The following is an 18,952-nucleotide window of genomic DNA, read 5'->3' on the forward strand; positions in this document are numbered from 1 at the left end:
CAAGGTCACTTGTCTTCTTCTTATAGCTCAGGGTTAATTATTTTGATCCCAAAGGTTAATCATGCTGACTCAATTAAGCAGTATTGTCCTATTGCACTCACTAATTTTGTCTTCAAAATTATCCCAAAGATTCTTGCACTTCGTTTCTCTTCCATTGCAACCCGCATCATCTCGCCTCAACAACATGCTTTTGTTGCGGGTAGAAATATTTTGGATTGTATTATGTTCACTTCGAAGTGCTTTAACCTATTGGATTCTAAATGTCATGGTGGGAATGTGGCAATAAAGGTTGATATTACAAAGGCCTTTGATACTCTATCATGGGAGTTTCTATTGCATGTTCTTCAAGCATTTGGTTTTAATGCTACTTTCATGCAATGGGTCAGAGTTCTCGTTCTTTCTGCCAAGCTTTCAATTTTAATCAATGGGAGATCTGTGGGTTATTTCTCATGCGGACGAGGGGTTAGACAAGGCAACCCACTCTCTCCTTTACTTTTTTGTTTGGCAGAGGAAGTCCTTAGTCGTGGTGTTTTTGAACTAGTCACTACTCGGCGGTTGAGCATCATATCTTCCCCAAGAAGCACTCTAGCTCCTTCTCATGTTTTATTTGCTTATGATATTATTATTTTTTGTCGTGGTGACAAGCGCAATCTGTTGACAATTATGAAGTTTTTTGAAGAATACGGTTGTGCTTCTGGGCAAAACATTAACAAACAGAAGTCTCAAGTGTTTCTTGGAAAGCAATTGTTTCAACGTCAACATTCTATTGCTTCTTTCATGGGTATTCCGCTGGGTTCAGTTCCCTTCACTTACTTGGTTGCCAAACCCAATCCAGTTTCATTTCCAAACCCAATCCAGTTTTTTTTTGTATGACCCAACCATATTACATGTTTCAACCCTCAAATATTAAAATATCATAGATAACATTTTATTCATCAGGTATAAAAGTGTCAAAACATAATAAACAAAATAAAAAAACTAATTAAAAACATTTTCCTAAAACTACCCACTCTAAGCATTACTACCCATTACTCCCACACCCATCAGGTGTAGACAATTTCTAGTATCTATTATATAAAGCAAATTGTTGGGAATGATGGTTAAAATTTTGAAACTCCTATTATGCCTTTTATTGATTGAATTGTTTAAAAGATAAAAATGATATTATAAGGCTAAAATAGAAAATAAACAAAATCAGTTTTTTCTTTCAAGAAATTACAAATAAAAAATAAGGGAAAAAAAAAAACCCTCGTTTGTAACTTGTCACTCATTTGCTTCCTTCAAAAAATTTTTCTTTTTGTTTAATTTCCTTAAAATTTTCAGTTTTCAAAATTTTTAAATAAAAACTAGCATTTCTCTACACATGCTCTACATGTATATGTATTTTTCTTTTCAGAAAAGAAAAAATGATAGATGAAAACAGTTATTGCAGAGAGAGACTAGTGGGAGAGAAAAGTGGATTTTGTGGGATTTTTTTTGTTTATTTTTTTAATAAAAATATAATTTGCAATTGTCATAATGACCCTTGTGATTTAATTAATTCTTAAAGTATTTTAATGTTTTAGGGTCATTTTTATCAAAATTTTGATATTGGCTAACAAAACCTCCTTTCTTAATAATAGTATAGATAAATAGGTAAGCACAAAGGGCATGCCGAGAGGCTAGTTACCATACATGTAACTATCATAATGACGATTAAAAATTGTCAGTAGAAGGGAATAATGTTAATCTCTAGTACACCAACTCTAAACATTGTTGTGCTTCCGCAAGTACTAGCCAACTTAAAAACACATTTTGCTGGGCCAGAAAATAAGAACAGAAACAAAAGAAAAGAGAAAAAAGAAACCCATGCTTTCTTTCGCGACAAGAAATTCCCACTGAGACTGGGATTACGACCTCTTTGAGAAAGATAAGTAAAGGTTTGAGACTCATACTTTTCCTCCCATTTGAAACAAATTCCCCAGCCAAAATATGGAGCCAATATGCACCGCTGATCAGGTTAAAAAAGTACACTATTGGGGGAAATGATCTATGGATTATTGGGGATGTCTTCCACACAATGAACGAACTCTTTGATCCACTATGTGTTTCTTCATAACTGCATTGCCCGGTCATATGAGTCCCGAACATAGAACCAGTGGCATGAAGAGTTGTGGACTCTGGAATGAAACCAAAGTGACTGCTTTCATATAGAGAACTTTCGTCAGTTGCTAAGGTCCTCGAGGGCATATTAGAACCCTGTGGCTCCACTGGGAAACTAGGACATGGTTGATACTTGGTTTCCTCAGAGACTGATTGAAAACTTGTTGGAAGTATCTTTGATCCCATTGATCGGGGTCTACTTGCTGCTGTGTTTACCAAGAAGGCACTCTTCCCAGATAGGCTTGAAGCAACAGGTAAACTGAAGGCCTGAAGAATAAATTCACAAGGATATAAACAAGTTTCCAAATCTGGAGTATGAAAAAGTTTAGCAATATGTGAATGGTTCAGCTGTGCAAACTCTCAGCACAACTCCAAATTTGATTTTACCCCAAGACTGAAGCTTGTTAAGGAGAGTAATTCCTAAACATGTTGTGATATTCTCCTACATATACATATGTTGCGGTTCAATTGCCATTGGAGCATTCTTTTTACAAAAACTAATGGAGAGTAAATTCTTATCTGTCCAGCTGCTTCTATATCTTGACCCTCAACATAATGTTTTTCCTGCAAAATGAAATGAGATTGAGTTGAGGGAATAGCCCGCTTGAAGCTTAATATATATATAAGAGTTTATATATCTACTGTCTGAAAGGTTCTCCTTGTGATTCTAAGCTGCAGTTTTAATTCACTCACATCAGTCACAAGTGCTTGTAGCGCTTCCTTATAACCAAATGATTTCCCAGTTTCAGTCTTCCCCTTGTGCCATGAGAAGGATGATTGTGCAGTTTGTCTGATTATAGATGTCTGCCTGCGCCTGCCTTTGTTTATAGAACTTTCATCAGTGACTAAGGTGATACAATTAATCCTAGGTCCATCACCCTGTGCCTCCTGTAACAAAATGGGACTTGGTTCATGCTCGATTTCGTCAGTCTCTGATTGAACACGGTCAATATCCCAAGGTTTATTGACTGCAACATTAACAGAGGCATCATCCTTCCCGAATAACCGGTCAAGAAGCACAACATCTTTGTCTCGTTCGGATAGGCTAGATTGCTTGAAGCAACAGGTAAACTAAAGGCCTGAAGAATAAAGTCACAAATATATAAACAAGTTTCTAAATCTCCAGTATGAAAAAGTTTAGCAATGTGTAAATGATTCAACTGTGCAAACCCTCATCACAACTCCAAATTTGAATTTACCACAAGACTGAAGCTTGTTAAGGAGAGTAGTTCCTAAACAGCATGTGATATTCTGCTATAGATCCAAATTTTGCGGTTCAATTGCCATTGGAGCATTTTTTTTTCATTCTAAAACTAATGGAGAGTAAATTTTTACCTGTCCAGCTCCTTCTATATCTTGATCCTCAACATAACGTTTTTCCTGCAAAATGAAATGAGATTGAGTAGAGGGAATAGCCTGCTTGAAGCTTAATATAAGAGTTTATTATATCTACTCTCTAAAAGGTTCTCCACATGATTCTAAGCTGCAATTTTAATTCACTCACATGTGCTTGTAGCACTTCCCCATAATCAAATGATTGCGCAGTTTCAGTCTTCCCCTGGAGGCTTGCTAATACTATGGTTTTAGATCTCTGCCTGTGCCTGCGCCTGCTTTTGTTTATAGAACTTTCATCATCAGTGACTAAGGTGAGACAATTAATCGAATGTTCATCATGGCTAAAGGAAGCCTGTGGCTCCTGTAACAAAATGGGACTTGGTTCATGCTCGATTTCGTCAGTCACTGATTGAACACGGTCAATATCCCGATGTTTATTGACTGCAACATTAACAGAGGCATCATCCTTCCCAAATATCTGGTTAAGAAGCAGAACATCTTTATCTCGTTCGGACAGGCTTGAAGCAACAGGTAAAGTAATGCCCTGAAGAAAAAGTGGCCAAAAAAAAAAAAAAAATTAGAAATTGACTTCACCAAAAGATTCAAGCTTTTATGGGAGACTATCACTGATGAGACTGCAAAATGTGGTCACAAGCATATCATTAACTATAATTATTCAAGTGACAAGAACATTAGAAAGAGTCCTCATGATATTCTCCTATTGATAAAAAAAATATTGAGGTTCATGAACTACTCTTCCTTCAGTAGCTAATGGAGAGTAATTATTTACCTGTGCAGCTTCTAGAATTCTTTTATCCACACTGGAATGGTTGAGAGTAGTGTGTGTTTCCTCTTCGAAGGAGTAATCATCCTGATCAATGAAAATTGACTTCAAGAACTCTGTTTCATCTTCCGTCTCGATATGGATAGTACTACCAGCATTTGCATGCTAAAAATTGCCTCTCAGCATGGAGGAGAAATAATCATCAGATTGAGGCAACTCAGGTGATGCCCGTGAGGAAAAGAGTGAACCCAAAATTTCTTCAGGTCGAGTATTTTCCTGCATTGTGATTTGCGAATCATAATTAAGTTTTAGTTACAAATTTGCTCTTTTTGGGCACAATTAAATGAAGAAGTTCATTTGAGAAACCTTTAAATTAAGAGCACTCATGCTCAACATTTCCTCACCTCTGGAACACCCGCCGTATGAACAAGTGCTAGTAGATTTTCAAAATCAGATTGATCGTTAGTCCTAGGTTCACCTTCATCACAGGCTCCAATCTCAGTATTCTCATCTTTTTTCTTCAAGCGACAGAGAACAAAGTCCCTCTACACAATTAGAAAGTAGCTCAACCATTAATTAATCAAAACACAGAAGGGTTGGAATAGTAGTTGAACTTAGACAAAACCACATTGGCCTTAAAGGGGTTTTGATTTCGAGTCATTTCTTATTCCTTCACCAAAACCCAACCATCCTCAAATGAAATTTTTAACAATGCTGCATAGTATCACTTAATTTCTGTACCTATAACACAGCATGTATATCACATTGCAAAGAGAAGCAAAACCCCAAAGGGTTTTAGTGTTGAACTTAGACGAAAACCCATTGGGTCCAAAGGGGTTTCTATTTCAAGTCATTTCTTAGATTCCAAAACCAAAACCCCTTCAAGCCAACAATCATCATAAAAATTCCTAACAATGCTATAAAATACGTAGAATCACTCAATTTCTATATCTAAAACACTTAAACACAACATTGATATCATATATGTAGCAAAGAGAAGCTAATGTTCAGAGAGCGATCACCATCACCTGCTTAGCAGCATTAGGAAGCAAAGTTTCAGGTATGTAATACTCATGGATAACCCAATTGTTCTTCTGGCCTCTCCGAACTTTCCCTTTATAGAAAGTCAAAGTCCTCTTCTTCCCAACGACAGCTTTGGACTCTCGAGCTTTGATCTCACGCTCTTTCCCAGTAATCTTCCAAAACCCTCTCTCGGTGGCCCGGTTGGCCCGGCTTCGGTTATTTCTGAACTTGTAATCCGGTTTACTGAAGTAGAACCACTCCTGACCAGACTTTATCAATGAAAACCCTGACATACCCAGTTTACAAAATTTCAGTCTCGACAAAACTAAACATTTAGACAAAAAAAGGAGGAGAACTGAAGCAAAATGGGGTTGGCTTCGTTACCGGGCAAATCCCAAGGCTCGTAGCTGCAGATGTCCATTTCAGGGATGATGTCGTTAAAGTCGTGGCCTTGTATCTTGTTGTTGAGGTAGTAATTGACCAGCTCCTCTTCTGTGGGGTGGAATCTGAAACCCACTCGAAGTTCTACTGCTGCTGTTGCCATCTCTGACTTTCATCAAGAGACAATGTGTAGAGTTGAGGTTACTCTCCTGGTCTCACACTCAACTCACTCACTCTCACACTCAATCACAATTGATCAAAAATGGAAGTGATCAACGACCTATGTTTTGCCTTCGTGCTAATTACTTTGGATTTTGCTGCTTCTGTTTAGTTTGGTGAATCCCAACGAACTATAGCAGTGAAAATGTTGGTTTCTATATGCTAGATTGATTCCCCGTCTCACATTATCAGTCATGAGAAGCTAAAGTTGATGGAAGACACTGTATTGTACTCGTGACTATATATACGGATGGATTCTTTTCTAAAGCAAAATAAAACTACAAGAAATAGTGAATACCCATATAACGTGTGTCAGCGTGTGTCTATATATAATACAAGGTCTTTCCTCCAAGAGAATTTTTTGTTTTCAAAAAAAAAAAAAACCATTTTAAGGGGATACTTTGTAGGCTCGAGTGTAGCTAGCTATAGTCGAGCTATAGTCGAGCAGGGTCATTTGACCCTCTTCAAGGCTTTTCTGTTATAAATATCTTATATTTTTTACTTAACATGTTTGTGAAGTTCTTGTTGATCCCTCTAGCTCTTGTTATTTCTTTCGCTTTTCATGATTCTTTTATCTAGTTTTTGAATATATCTGACCTAGTCGTCTCTCTGCTAGGGTTTGAGAACCTCCCCTTTGCGGCAGAGGCTTCTCTGATTTCCTCTTTTGCTCGCCAATAGAGGCTATGGCCATTCTCTGGCTACTTCTTCTCTCATTTGTTGCGTTGGGTGACAATGTTCCTGTGGTAGTTTCAAGTTTTAGTGGTGATGATGGTGTTGGACTCGATGATTTTGCCTAATGTGTAGAGTTGAGGTTACTGTCACTATCTCACTCACTCAATCACAATTGATCAAAAATGGAAGTGATCAACGACCTATGTTTTGTCTTCGTGCTAATTACTTTGGATTTTGCTGCTTCTGTTTAGTTTGGTGAATCCAAACGAACTATAGTAGTGAAAATGTTGGTTTCTAACGGGATTGATATAATACAAGTCCTTCCTCCAACGGGATTGACATAATGTTGGTTTCTAACGGGATTGACATAATTTTTTTCTTTTAAAACCATTTTAAGTGGATACTTTGTAGCCATGAGTGTAGCTAGCTATAGTAGTATAGTTAGTCGAGGAGGGTCAAATGACCTTCAAGGGTTTTCTGTTATAAATATCTTATATTTTTTGCTTAACATGCTTGGAAGGTTCTTGTTGACCCCTCTAACTCTTGTTATTCATTTCGCTTTGACGCTTTTCATGATTCTTTTATCTAGTTTTTAAATAAAATCTCCATGTGCTATAGATTTAAGTCACACCTTGTAAAGAAATTAAGATTTGTCTCTTTTTTCTTTCATTGTTTATTGAGTATAAATTATACTATATATGAAAGAGAAGTTTACTATTCACAACTGTTAATGTAACATTAAACTGATGATTTTACCCCTGGTCTTCTACCACAATTTCGCATCTATCATATACCTCTTAGTTACAGGCTGCCATCTTTTAGTAGTTTTGTTATTCGGTGTCTGAGCTTTGAATTGATATAGACTTTGTTTGATATGCACACAGCCATGATCTCCCGTCCATAGCCTCCCTATATTTGATCCTTCTACTTTCTATACAAGAACAAAACCCATGGCAAAGCACGGGCCAATTTTCTAGTTTATTATTTAAATGTAAACTCTAACTTGAAAGTTGAACTATATTTTTGACCCCTAGCTCTTATTACAAGTTTTAACTATGCCACTACTTGTAGAATTATAGGACCCACTTTTCGATCACATATCTGTCACGCCCCGGATCCGATGTCAATGGATTTTAACCACCAAACACCAAATCCGAGGTATAAGCATTACAAAACAAAATGTAAATAAACTCTTCATTCTAGGCTCATCCAACTCATTTCCGGCTTGATAAACTCTTAATACTTCTCTGCAAAAGATACTAAAGATGGGTGGATGAGCAAAACTACGCGCTCAGTGAGTAGATCATGTAAAATGTCAGTAAAGCCATGTCATTTTACACACGCTAGAAAGTAGTATATCGTATACACAACAATTCACCGCAATTCATCACATCACATCATCCCTTCTTATTGACTACCCTTCAAGTTAGTGCACCCCATGGGAACCCTAATGACTTTCTCTAGCCCTATACCACCTTGTGACACATCCTTACCTCAGCATAATCAACCAAGAAGTTTACAAATTCCATGACTAGTCAAACAATGGATCCAGCACATGTTATATATAAACCCCACATACTTCGCAAATAAACATGTTTCACTTGAAAATATAAAGATATTTCGTAAATAGATAAAATCATGCTTTTCCATCATTTTGTAGCAAATAAAAATATTTGAAATATATTACACAACTCACTCACCTTGACAATACGCATTCGCCTCTCAGAATATCAATCGTAAATCGAGCCTCCGAAAACAAGCCTTCTAGAAATAACTGTTGGATCTAATTAAAACCTCCATAGATAGAAAGAGGCATCAAAATGAATCTGTAGCTTTTGCTGATTCTGAATTGGAATTACAGATCAAAAGTTATGATCCGTCGAAGTTTGAGAGAGAGAGAGAGAGCTAGAGTGAGAAAAATTGAGGGGAGAGTAGAGAGAGAACGGAGAAAATGAAAGAAACTAAGAGCTGCTGGTCCCAACACATACATTTATAGGCCCCCCAATTGACACGTGTCAACAAGGAGTGTACACTTGGTGTCATGTTTCACACAAAAAAATATTCCACTGTTTGTTGCCCTTTTTATGTGACTAATCCCCTTGTTGATGTCATCGCCATCCCCGTGAATGACGTCATGACCAGCTGCTCTCTCGTCACCTGCCACATGTCACCTAATAGCCAATAAGAACTCGTCACGTCAGCATATCATTTTCTTCTGAGTAGACTTGAAAAATTTATTTAAAATAGCTCGAGAACTCGAAAAATGCTGCGAACTCATGGCAACAACTATTTTTCATTTTTAACCTCAAAAATAAAATTTGAACAACTTCAAAATTCGGGATCTCACAATATCAACATCTCGATCATTCAGTTTTTTGTCTCTATGTATAGACTATTTTTACAAATTTTTAGTCAAAATGATAGTCATTCGGGTATTCATAATTGTGATTTACTATTATTAACATGAACGGTTCAATTTAAACGGATTTCATTTATCTATTAATTTGGTTTATTACAAGAATATGAATACATTGGCCCAGTATCATTTGATCTAATAGCATAAATCTCCCTTTCGTAAGGACGTAACCCATAAGGACGTAATTACAAAAAGTTAGCTTGTAAGACTGGAATAATTAGTTAACTACACGTGTGACAGAACAATCGAAAGTCGACTATTTTCTGGCCAGTCTAGTACCACTTCCCATATGAAATTAGTTCCTCAACAAAAAATATGAACAAAACCAAGCCTCCTATCATGTAACAAGTGTATACTGCTGGAGGATATGATCTAAGGATTAATGGGGATTCCTTCCAGACAATGAATGAACTCTTCCAATCGCTGATGGTTGTTCCAGTTTGTTTCTGCTTCATACCCTTTCCTTCATCATTGCTTGGAGGCTCCACAGGCTTAGGCTTAGGCGTTGGAGGCTCCGGCTTAGGCTTAGGCATCTCGGACAACTTGCTTGTGTACTGCAAAATGAAATCAAAGTTTGTTGAAATAGCTTGCTCAAAGCTTCAAAAGAAATTACTTCTTTGAGCTGCAGTTCTAATTTTTTCACCTTGACTTCCTGTGGACCAAGGTGAGAAAGCATATGACTGCCAAAGTCAGCCTGCAGCTCTTTCCGAGGTAAGTTAGCAGCAACGTTGACAGGGGAAGCATTCTTCTGCGAGAACTTAAGAAGCATAACATTTGCATCTCGTATGGGCAGGCTTGAAGCAACAGGTGAACTCATGCTCTGAAGAAATAAGTGTTAAAACATGAATAAGTTTCCAAAGCCTCGAAAATGTGAAGCAAAGCCTGAGTGGTTATAGCACAAGTAATAAACACAACTCAAAATATGACTTTACCACAAGTTTCAGCTTCTTTAGGAGAATATCACTTGAGAGTTAAGAGAATGCAATATTGTGGGTGAGAAAGAGAATGCAATATTGTGGGTGAGAAACACATTATTAAGTGTAATAATGTGAGTGACGAGCACATTATAAAGAGTCCTGATATCCTCCTATAGATATAAATACTGAAGTCCATTAGGCAGTCCAACTGAACTGCTTCTTCAATAGCCAATGGAAAGTACTTCTTTACCTGTTGATGTATACCCTCATCATACACCTTAACCACCGACTTTGGCTCGCTTGAGTGGTTGAGCCGAGTAGTGCGTGATGTTTCTTCCAAGGAGTAATCACCATCGTCAACCAAATAAGAGTTCACGTTGAATTCCTCATCTTCCGAATCATCAGGTTGAAATCCATATTGCAACTCAAGGTGAACATCACTAACGGCATTTGCATGCAGAAAATTGTCTCCCAACATGGAGGAGAAATTATGTAATTGAGGTGACTCAGGAGAGGGAAAGAGTGTATCAAAAATTTCTTCAGGCCGCCGAGTATTTTCCTGCAATGTGATCTGCAAATCCTATAGAAGCAAGTGTTAGTTGCAGGTTTATTTCTTTGCACCATTAAATGAAGAAAGTCATTTAGGAAACCTTCAAATTAAGACTCATGCTCAACACTCACCTCTGGAATACTTTGCCTACCAAAAACTTCCATGAGATTCTGAAAATCAGATGCGTTGTTAGTGCTAGGTTCACCTTCATCACAGGCTCCAATATTAGTACTCTCATCTTTTTTCTTCAAGCGACAGAGAACAAAGTCCCTCTACACAGTAAACAACATCAGGCTGTGTTAGTAAATAATCAAAACCGCAAAGAGTTTAGTTGCTGAACCAAAACCCATTGTCCCCAAAGGGGTTTCAATTTCAAGTCAGTTCTTGATTCTGAAACCAAAACCCCTTCAAGCCAACCAACTCAAGGAAAACAATGCTGCATAGCAAAGAGAACTTAAAACCCTTTTGGGTTTAGTTCCAGTGCTGAACTTAAAACCCATATAGAGTTTGCTCATTATTAAACAATCAAAGATTCAAAAACCCAAAAGGGTTTTAGTAGTTGAACATAAACCAAAACACATAATCTCCAAAGAAGTTCCATTTCGAGTCATTTCTTGAATCCGAAACAAAAACCCCTTAAAAACCAACCATCCTCAAAGAAATCTTATCAGTTCCCATAATTGTATCACTCAATTTCCACATCCAAACACAACATTGATATCATATTACAAAGAAAAGCAAATGTCACAGAGTGATCACCTGCCTAGCAGCATTAGGAAGCAGATTTTCAGGTATGTAATACTCATGAATCCCCCAACTGGTCTTCTGCCCACTCCGAACTTTCCCAGTATAGAAGGTCAAAATTCTCTTCTTCCCAATCACAGCCTTGGACCTCCGAGCTCTGATAGTACCCTCTTTCGCAGTGATCTTCCAAAACCCTCCCTCGGTGGCCCGGTTGGCCTGGCCCTGTTTCTTGCCGGCCTTGTAATCCGGTCTACTGAAGTAGAACCACTCCTCATCATCCGACCTTAACGGTGAAAACGCTGACACACCCAGTTCACATAATCTCAGCCTCGACAGAACAAAACATTTAGCCAAAAGAAAGAAGCAGAATTGAAGCCAAATGGGGTTCAGTTTCGTTACCAGGCAAATCCCAAGGCTCGTGCTTGCAGATGTCTACTTCCGGAACCTCGTCGAAGGCGCAGCCTTGCATCTTGTTCTTGAGGAAGTGATCGACCAGCTCCTCCTCTGTTGGGTGGAATCGGTAACCCACCGGAAGCTCTCTGGGGTCGAATCGGTAACCCACCCGATGTCTTGAGGATGACGCAGCCATCTCCGGCTAGCTTTCATAAAAAAAAACAGAGAATGTCGAGCTTCTTAAATACTGTGGAAACTGTTACTCACCTAGCTTAGTAGTCATGGATGATCAGAAGAATTGTGATGCTTGGTTTTGGGTTTGAACTTTGAAGACGAAAACATTAAATAGCATGGAATTGATTTGTTTATTTGGTCCAAAGTCTTTGGCTATATGCCCTTACGTTGGATTATTTTACCTCGTAGTTTGGTGGGTCCCGCGCACCTTAACGGTGTTGGGTTCCCTGGAAGTGAGGATGTTCCCGCGTTCTTTGTTCCTTCTCAGAAGCTTAACTCTTCCACGAAAGCATTGCGTGTGTTCATGCATTGGGCAAATGAATGAATGAATCTATTCCCGTGTCAAATGTATGTAATTTCAGTACTCCCAAAACATTCATTCTACTTGGAAATGAGACGGGAAAATGAGTGTCGTTTACTTGCATAAAATGGAGATGAGATGAGTAGGAACAAAGAATCCGAGTCGAATACATATTATCCGACGTATGTAGGAATACGAGATAATTGATCTATTTTTATTAACTTTTTGATATTGGGTTCTGCTTGCATTTTGTAGTTTGATTCAATTTGTGTTAGTAAAGATAGTGGAAGATATACGTATCAAAATCATTTATCTCATTCATGTACTCATTTCAGGTCGGTAATCATATGTAGTAGTTGGATTACGTACAAAAATGAGTAGTCGACTTGACACGAAATATAAAGTCAAACTTTGACCCAAGCAGTGTACCGGCAATTCTCCTTCACTAACCAGTCTCCTCAAACTCTTTTGTCTCTTAGCCTACACTAACAGAGAGAATGATTGTTTGCGAATGCTTGAAGTGAATCACTACCCTTGGTTGAGATCTAGATAGATGATCATCGGTAATGATCGTTGGATGAACCATCCATGGTGATTTTACTTGATCTCCACAGAAAGTGATTTAGTATTGGTATGTATCTTTCAATTTAGACCGTTCTGTGCATGGCAACAAAAAGAAGTAGACAGGCAGTAGTGCAGTGAGGTGAAAGGTCGTTATCTGTTCTTCTGTCCCCGGTAATACTAGTTTAGAGTTTGTTCATGAGAAAGTTGCTTCAGTGATCTGTTCCATCAATCAATAATCTACTTGTAAATAACAACCACCAAATCATAAACGGGATATTTAGGAAGAAGAATGCTTTAATTGGGGTCCTTCAAAATCCAGTTGTTTCTGCTCCTTGCCTAAATAAAACTGGCCAAGGCTAGCGAGAAACAGTACATTGGAATGAAGACTATCATACAGAAAGAAAATTCTCTACTCCAAAATGACTCTTTTTTCTTTTTTTCATGGAAACACTTTAATCCATAAACACTCATGAACCTGGAGCCTGAAAGGGATTGGTCTCTGTCGGCTATACAAGGTTCCTACAGATTTACAAATCCCCTTCGGCTCCACTAATCCACAAGTCTCTTGAGAATGATTTATGACTGAGAACAACACCACATGTTTTCTGGTGAAAGTACAACAGTCAGTCTAGCATGATCCGAAAGTGTATAATTTTCAGGCCATATTCCCCTCTCCGCCTCACTTGGGTAAAGAACTGCATTCTTCACCATCAATCCAAGGGCTTCCTTGGTGCCTTCCTCAGACTCCTCTCTACTCCCAGTGAGGCTTTCCTTTTGGTCTGACCCTGTACAACTCCAGATCATATTCTGCAATGCCAATGACTATTACATCAGGACAAAGCTTATGCAAGATAAAAGCTGAGACTATAGGAAATCAAAATCCCAGAAGTTATGGATGATAAAGTTACCTTGAATTCTTCATAATCAAGGACACCATTTGCATCTGTGTCTGCTTGGATCCAGAGATCCCTCGTCTCCTGGAAACCCAGTCCGGATGGATGACCAATTAAATTAACCTGAAAAAATCTTATATAAGCAAGTCTTATCTTTCTACTTGAACTTCATTATAGTGACAGTGAATAGAGCAAACCTGACGGAGTGCTTCACAGAAAGCAGAGGAAGTAATAAAATCACCATGGTTGTCGCCCTTCAAAAAGGCAAATGCATCATTTTCAGCCATCGAAGCTTTTCGAAGCTGGCGCTGAAAAAAATAAATAGATAAATCAGCATAAGATGCGGAAAGATCAGAAGGGCTGATAATCTATACATTTTATCAAAGCTTGCTTGCATTTTAAGATCAGATGCATCATCCTGGAACAGTTTTAACAGATTATGAGCACTATAAATCTGCCAGAATGCAACACTCTGGAAGTATTTTGAACAGAGCTTATGTGCACTATATGTCTGGCTGGTTTGCCTGTTTATTTTATTTTTCAATTAAATCAACTTGCATGAAATCAGTTCTCATCTTATGCATCAAGGAATTATACAGTAGATGGGGGGAAAAAAAGATGAATGGTACAATATTACACTAGAGACTTGGGTGAACGAAATGCTTACCCTTAATATTCCAAAAACAGCTTCACACCAACTGGTCTTTAATGGTTTACGGGACTTGTTTGGATTACAAAGCCAAATGAAGTCGACTCCACAGATGTTTCCCCTATGGTTGCGGTGGCTAACCCACTGTAGAAAATAAAGAAGAAATCTGCAATGAGTATAAATGATATGCACTATGCAGATATAACCAAGTAATTCAATGAGTTCAAAATCGATATCCAGAAAAACCAACCTTGTGGGCATCATTGTCAGTATATTGATGAGCAGTGTCATATGTTGATTCAAACCCCTGTGATCTAAGAAACTTGTACACATGACCACGCTTGCTTCCATTCCAGTCACTGCAGAAAATAATACATGAATACATAAATGAGAATGAACATTCGATTCTCTGGTTCAACAGAGGCTATACAACTAGAGATGACCTCTCAATCTTACAATTCTTTTGTATGTGAAGGTGAGAATTTGATTCCAGGTCTTTGGTGCAACACCAAGAGGTATATCCTTTAAACTAGCACCTTCAAAAGGATATGCATTTTAAAGGTTTGATTCAATATGTTGAATGTAAGAGTCCCACATCAGAAAAGTGGCAACAACGTACAAGTTTTCATCAGTGAGACCATTTAAGATAACACACCCCACACCTGGTGGATGTACATAAATTGATTTTGGGATGGTAAAATAAAGCAGACTATTGGTTCCAATTACTTCTTGGGCATGCAAAATTCCCACATCGGAAAAGAGACAATTATCTACAATAGTGGGTGGTTCACTAGTAGTACCTCTCACCAGGTTAAAGTATTACATGGAAGAGCTTTGTAACTGAACATTAATAGAGAAAGACAAGCGAAACTCACCCACAAAGTATGATGGGCATATGGTTTAGCTTGTTTTCGTTTTGATAAGCCTCCACAAATTGCAAAATTTTGTAAACCTATTCAAAGAAAGGATAGGACACTGAGGTAAGCCTACAGCAGCAATGAACCATGATATGCATAAAACTTGACATGATAAAGGATATATTTTTAATACCTGATGCAATCTTACAATACAAAGACTGGAGTCATGAGGAAATAACAAGTGAGTGTTCACAATAAGAATTTCTTGTTGAAGGTTGCCTCTCTGGATTTGTGAGAAGGGAGCAGTTAACTGAACATGTAATAGCTGAGCAACACGGTCTCCAAGATCATTAAAGTGCAACTCTCGATAGTTTAAAACTCTAAAGAAATCACTTCGAACGGCAGTCAGCAGACCTGTATAGAGCACATAAAACAAGTCAACCCCATACAGCATGCAGCAGTATTAACGGAGTTACAGGAGCTCGCTTCAGTCATCAGTTCATGACAAGAATCATAGAAATAAATTGTAGAAAATGTGTTTTCTATATTGATTCATTCTGATTACAATGTACAATTATATAGCTAAGGTAATTTGACTGTTATGCTACTGCTACAATAAGTTATAAACAGTATTCAATGGTATAAATACAAAGAATGATTGCATGGATCTTCAGTTACTCTAACACCCTCCCTCAAACTGGACAGGCCTGCACGAACAAGTTTGCCAGTAAGATAAGCATGACGTTGCTTATGAAGAGGTTTGGTCAGCAGAGCTCTGATACCATGTAGAAAATGTGTTTTCTATATTGATTCATTCTGATTACAGTGTACTATTATATAGCTAAGGTAATTTGACTGTTATGCTACTGTTACGCTACTGTTACAATAAGTTATAAACAGTATTCAATGGTATAAATACAAAGAATCAAAACTGAACATCAGTTTTGATTGCATGGATCTTCAGTTACTCTAACATAAATGAATTATAGATTATTGACGGTAGAAACCTATGTAACTACGTAAAACATGAATCCATCAAATTAAACTACATGTGTCAAGAATTATGTACATGTTTAATCAGAACTTCCAGTTATACAGCTCAACTAAAGTTGAAAAAGTAATAAGATTATAAGTTTACCAAATTTAACAGCAAAAGGAATGATGCCAAACAAGTCCAATGTATCTAAAGTTTGAACCGAGATGGAAAGGGACCGATTAAAGGTAATAACATACCATCTCCACGGTTGTTAGTTCGGGCAAGCTTGAAGGTACTATAGCCAGCATCACCAAGCCTCTTCAGGTACATATTCACAAATTCTTCATTTCCAACCCAGAACTCCTAATTTTACAAAAAAGGGTCTATTCAGCTCATATAGTTGGACAGAAACTGAAAGGTTCACTTTTTTCAGTTTAGACAGAAATTCAGCACAAAAGAGCAAAAGGGTACATAAAGATCACCTGGAGACATATAATAGTAGACGATTCATACAGTAACCAATCCAAAATCTTCTGATTCCTAGTCACCCAGAATGAGCTGAATTCACTCTCACGAAGCCCTTGATTCTGTTCCACACCACAAGAACAATGAAAAACTTCAGAACACAATCAAAAACAATAAGCAACTCAACAGATTCATAAGCAAAATGGGAGAGTTTGTGGACCAGTTGATCGAGTCGTTTGTAGATTGGAGCCAGAATATTGAAAGTAGTACAGGAAATCAAGCCAGGCCCTGCCCTTGTCTCTGGCTTTGGCTCCTCCACTGATACAAAGCTTCTTGAAAGGCTCTCACGGACATTAGGATTGGAGTCTTTGTCTCTCATACTACGGTTTGCCACCTGTGTTTCAAATACCCAGTAACTCAAAAATGAGCTCCAAGATTCCAAACCCAACAAAACAGAACCAAATCTATGTACAGAAACAAAGAGATTGACATTATTCACATACCATGTTAAAACTCCTTGCAACTGTTCTTAATGATGATAAAGTCGCTAAATTTGCTGAGAAAAAATGAGAGAAAGTGCGATGGGTTTTGGAGAAAGTTGCAATCTTTGCTAAGGATGTAGTTGTGGGTGTGGAGGGTTTAAAAGCAATGCTTGGATTTCATCACTTACATGTAGTTCGTTTATAGAGAGGGGATTAGAACAAAGAGGTTGAGACTTTTTGTCGTGCGGGGTAAGGATAGAAATGAATCTAGTCTTTTCTAGTGGTGGTAGGGTCCAAAGGCGAAGCTTCCATGCTTCTATCATCACTCGATGAAAATATGAGAAGGGTTTTGTAGGGTACAGCTAGGATTTACGCTGTAATTGCCATCTTCAATCTTCATTGTTTATATAATATAATGACTAGTATCTAGTTCTTAAACCCTAACTATGATCAAAAGGAAGGTCGTGAACCTCGCCGACTCAGTTAATATTGATCTACTCGTTGCACGAGTTGTGGAGTTAGTTCGTATGATCAATAATTTAAATTTTTTTTTTCTCTATAGCGGATACTAACTCTGAGATCTTATTGTTACCTAAACAATTATAATTTAAAATATAAAAAAAAATCTATAATTGTCAAGTAACTAAGATAAGAAATAAAATGATACGATCTTATTTAGTTTGAGATCGTAGTGCAATATATGATGCCATTTAAATTTCATGATGTTGATTACTTATACTGGGATTTTGCATGATTGGTTCCTACTCCAACTAAAAGGAGCTTTACATAATAAAGTAAATTGTCGACGAGGTTATCTTCGCAGCAATTATATATAAAAGATTCCTTTCCTACTTGTTTTTTCTTGTTCGTCACCGAAAGCTATATGAATTGAGTAACATTGCACATCAAAAGTTATCGAAAAGATTTTTTCTGATTCTAATGTGCCAAATGGTAACACGACTGGCTAATAAACTTGAGTAGCAAGAATACCTTGGCAAGTTGGCATTAAGAAAAATAAAATCTAAAGTAGGATCTTAGATTACCTAAATGAAAACCATGTAGTTAGGTCAAGAGCATATATATTTTTTTTGTTAATTTTGTCAAGGGGAACCCAAAGGCTTTCTAGGCCCAAGATAAACTCTTTCGGCGCATGTGAAATGCTCCAACTGTGCATTGCAGTACAGTGTCTGGCCACTTTGACAGCTTCGGGGTTCGAACCTAGGTTGGGGAGCACATCCAACTAGGCAAGAACCACTAGGCCACTTGCAAGAATACTAGGTCAAGAGCATATCATGATTCTTGTCCAAAGTATTTCAGTTTTTTGTTTTTTAAATAGCAATAAGTAATCCACCCCATGAATTGAGAAGCCTTTATTGATGAAGTGGAGTCGAACTACTAATTTAAAGAACTTTTAATATTTTGCTCCAAACAAGTTCAGTACGAGAAATAATTAGATCGAAGACCGGAAATAAATCCTTAAATGTATGTGACACCACCAAGGTTTCCCGCTCCAATAACTGCTGGCCGGCACCAGCGAGGCTCGGCACTGGCATATTATCGCATGAGCCATGACCATAACCACTGATGGACACCGATAGCATCAGGAAAAAACACCAGCATCACCAATTATCATAAAAACTTAAATGTTTTTAAGTGTGTCTTAAGTAGTAGCCTTGTTTTCGGCAAGTGTCTATCTTGAAACATAACCATAACTCATTAGGAAGCATGCATGTATAGTTTGAGAGTTTGAAAACCGACAGATTCTATCACATGATTCACATCCTATAGCAAGAAGCATGTCACATGACATTGGAGATCAAACGCGCAAACTTAACTCGGAAAAAACTAAGCAAAGAGACCACAGTGTACGTCGGTGCACCAAATTTTCTTCTTTGCCAAATGCGAAGTTAATTTGGTTAAACCCTTATACATGGCAATTCCGGATGCCTCCTTTT

At 37.7% G+C, this 18,952-nt stretch overlaps 3 protein-coding genes across 7 annotated transcripts; all 3 read right to left on the bottom strand.

The window, feature by feature from the left end:
* Positions 1-1,669: 1,669 nt before the first annotated feature.
* Positions 1,670-8,416, bottom strand: LOC112169659 (NAC domain-containing protein 14-like). Of its 3 annotated transcripts, none has more exons than XM_040517941.1 (8): positions 5,669-6,329; positions 5,290-5,570; positions 4,666-4,806; positions 4,268-4,537; positions 3,647-4,021; positions 3,478-3,522; positions 2,836-3,221; positions 1,670-2,706 (listed from the first exon to the last, which is right to left on the bottom strand). In XM_040517941.1, exons 1-4 carry the CDS (start codon positions 5,826-5,828, stop codon positions 4,427-4,429), a joined length of 693 nt encoding a protein of 230 aa, XP_040373875.1. In that variant the 5' UTR covers positions 5,829-6,329; the 3' UTR covers positions 1,670-2,706; positions 2,836-3,221; positions 3,478-3,522; positions 3,647-4,021; positions 4,268-4,426. The 3 variants fall into 3 exon arrangements, 2 of the variants coding, with proteins under 2 accessions (XP_040373875.1, XP_024162498.2); XM_024306730.2 differs by lacking the exon at positions 1,670-2,706 and adding an exon at positions 8,257-8,416 and having other exon boundaries at positions 2,835-3,221; positions 5,669-6,162; XR_005809599.1 differs by lacking the exons at positions 4,666-4,806; positions 5,290-5,570; positions 5,669-6,329 and having other exon boundaries at positions 1,670-2,409; positions 2,530-2,706; positions 4,268-4,430.
* A 790-nt stretch (positions 8,417-9,206) lies between these two features.
* On the bottom strand, positions 9,207-11,943 carry LOC112181988 (protein BEARSKIN1). Of its 2 annotated transcripts, none has more exons than XM_024320417.2 (6): positions 11,583-11,943; positions 11,199-11,482; positions 10,571-10,711; positions 10,140-10,460; positions 9,616-9,792; positions 9,207-9,526 (listed from the first exon to the last, which is right to left on the bottom strand). In XM_024320417.2, the coding sequence occupies exons 1-6, from the start codon at positions 11,770-11,772 to the stop codon at positions 9,245-9,247; spliced, it is 1,395 nt and encodes a 464-aa protein (XP_024176185.1). In that variant the 5' UTR covers positions 11,773-11,943; the 3' UTR covers positions 9,207-9,244. The 2 variants fall into 2 exon arrangements, with proteins under 2 accessions (XP_024176185.1, XP_024176175.1); XM_024320407.2 differs by having other exon boundaries at positions 10,140-10,469; positions 11,583-11,942.
* Positions 11,944-12,863: 920 nt separating this feature from the next.
* On the bottom strand, positions 12,864-17,260 carry LOC112182223 (uncharacterized calcium-binding protein At1g02270). 2 transcript variants are annotated; one of them, XM_040517936.1, is made up of 11 exons: positions 17,019-17,260; positions 16,736-16,909; positions 16,533-16,637; positions 16,308-16,413; positions 15,268-15,488; positions 15,093-15,169; positions 14,468-14,576; positions 14,236-14,361; positions 13,766-13,876; positions 13,584-13,691; positions 12,864-13,497 (listed from the first exon to the last, which is right to left on the bottom strand). In XM_040517936.1, exons 1-11 carry the CDS (start codon positions 17,019-17,021, stop codon positions 13,252-13,254), a joined length of 1,386 nt encoding a protein of 461 aa, XP_040373870.1. In that variant the 5' UTR covers positions 17,022-17,260; the 3' UTR covers positions 12,864-13,251. The 2 variants fall into 2 exon arrangements, with proteins under 2 accessions (XP_040373870.1, XP_024176437.1); XM_024320669.2 differs by having other exon boundaries at positions 12,864-13,482; positions 17,019-17,255.
* Between the last annotated feature and the right edge of the window lie 1,692 nt (positions 17,261-18,952).

This window comes from Rosa chinensis, chromosome 1 (genome assembly GCF_002994745.2).
Source record: "Rosa chinensis cultivar Old Blush chromosome 1, RchiOBHm-V2, whole genome shotgun sequence".
Taxonomy (NCBI): domain Eukaryota; kingdom Viridiplantae; phylum Streptophyta; class Magnoliopsida; order Rosales; family Rosaceae; genus Rosa; species Rosa chinensis.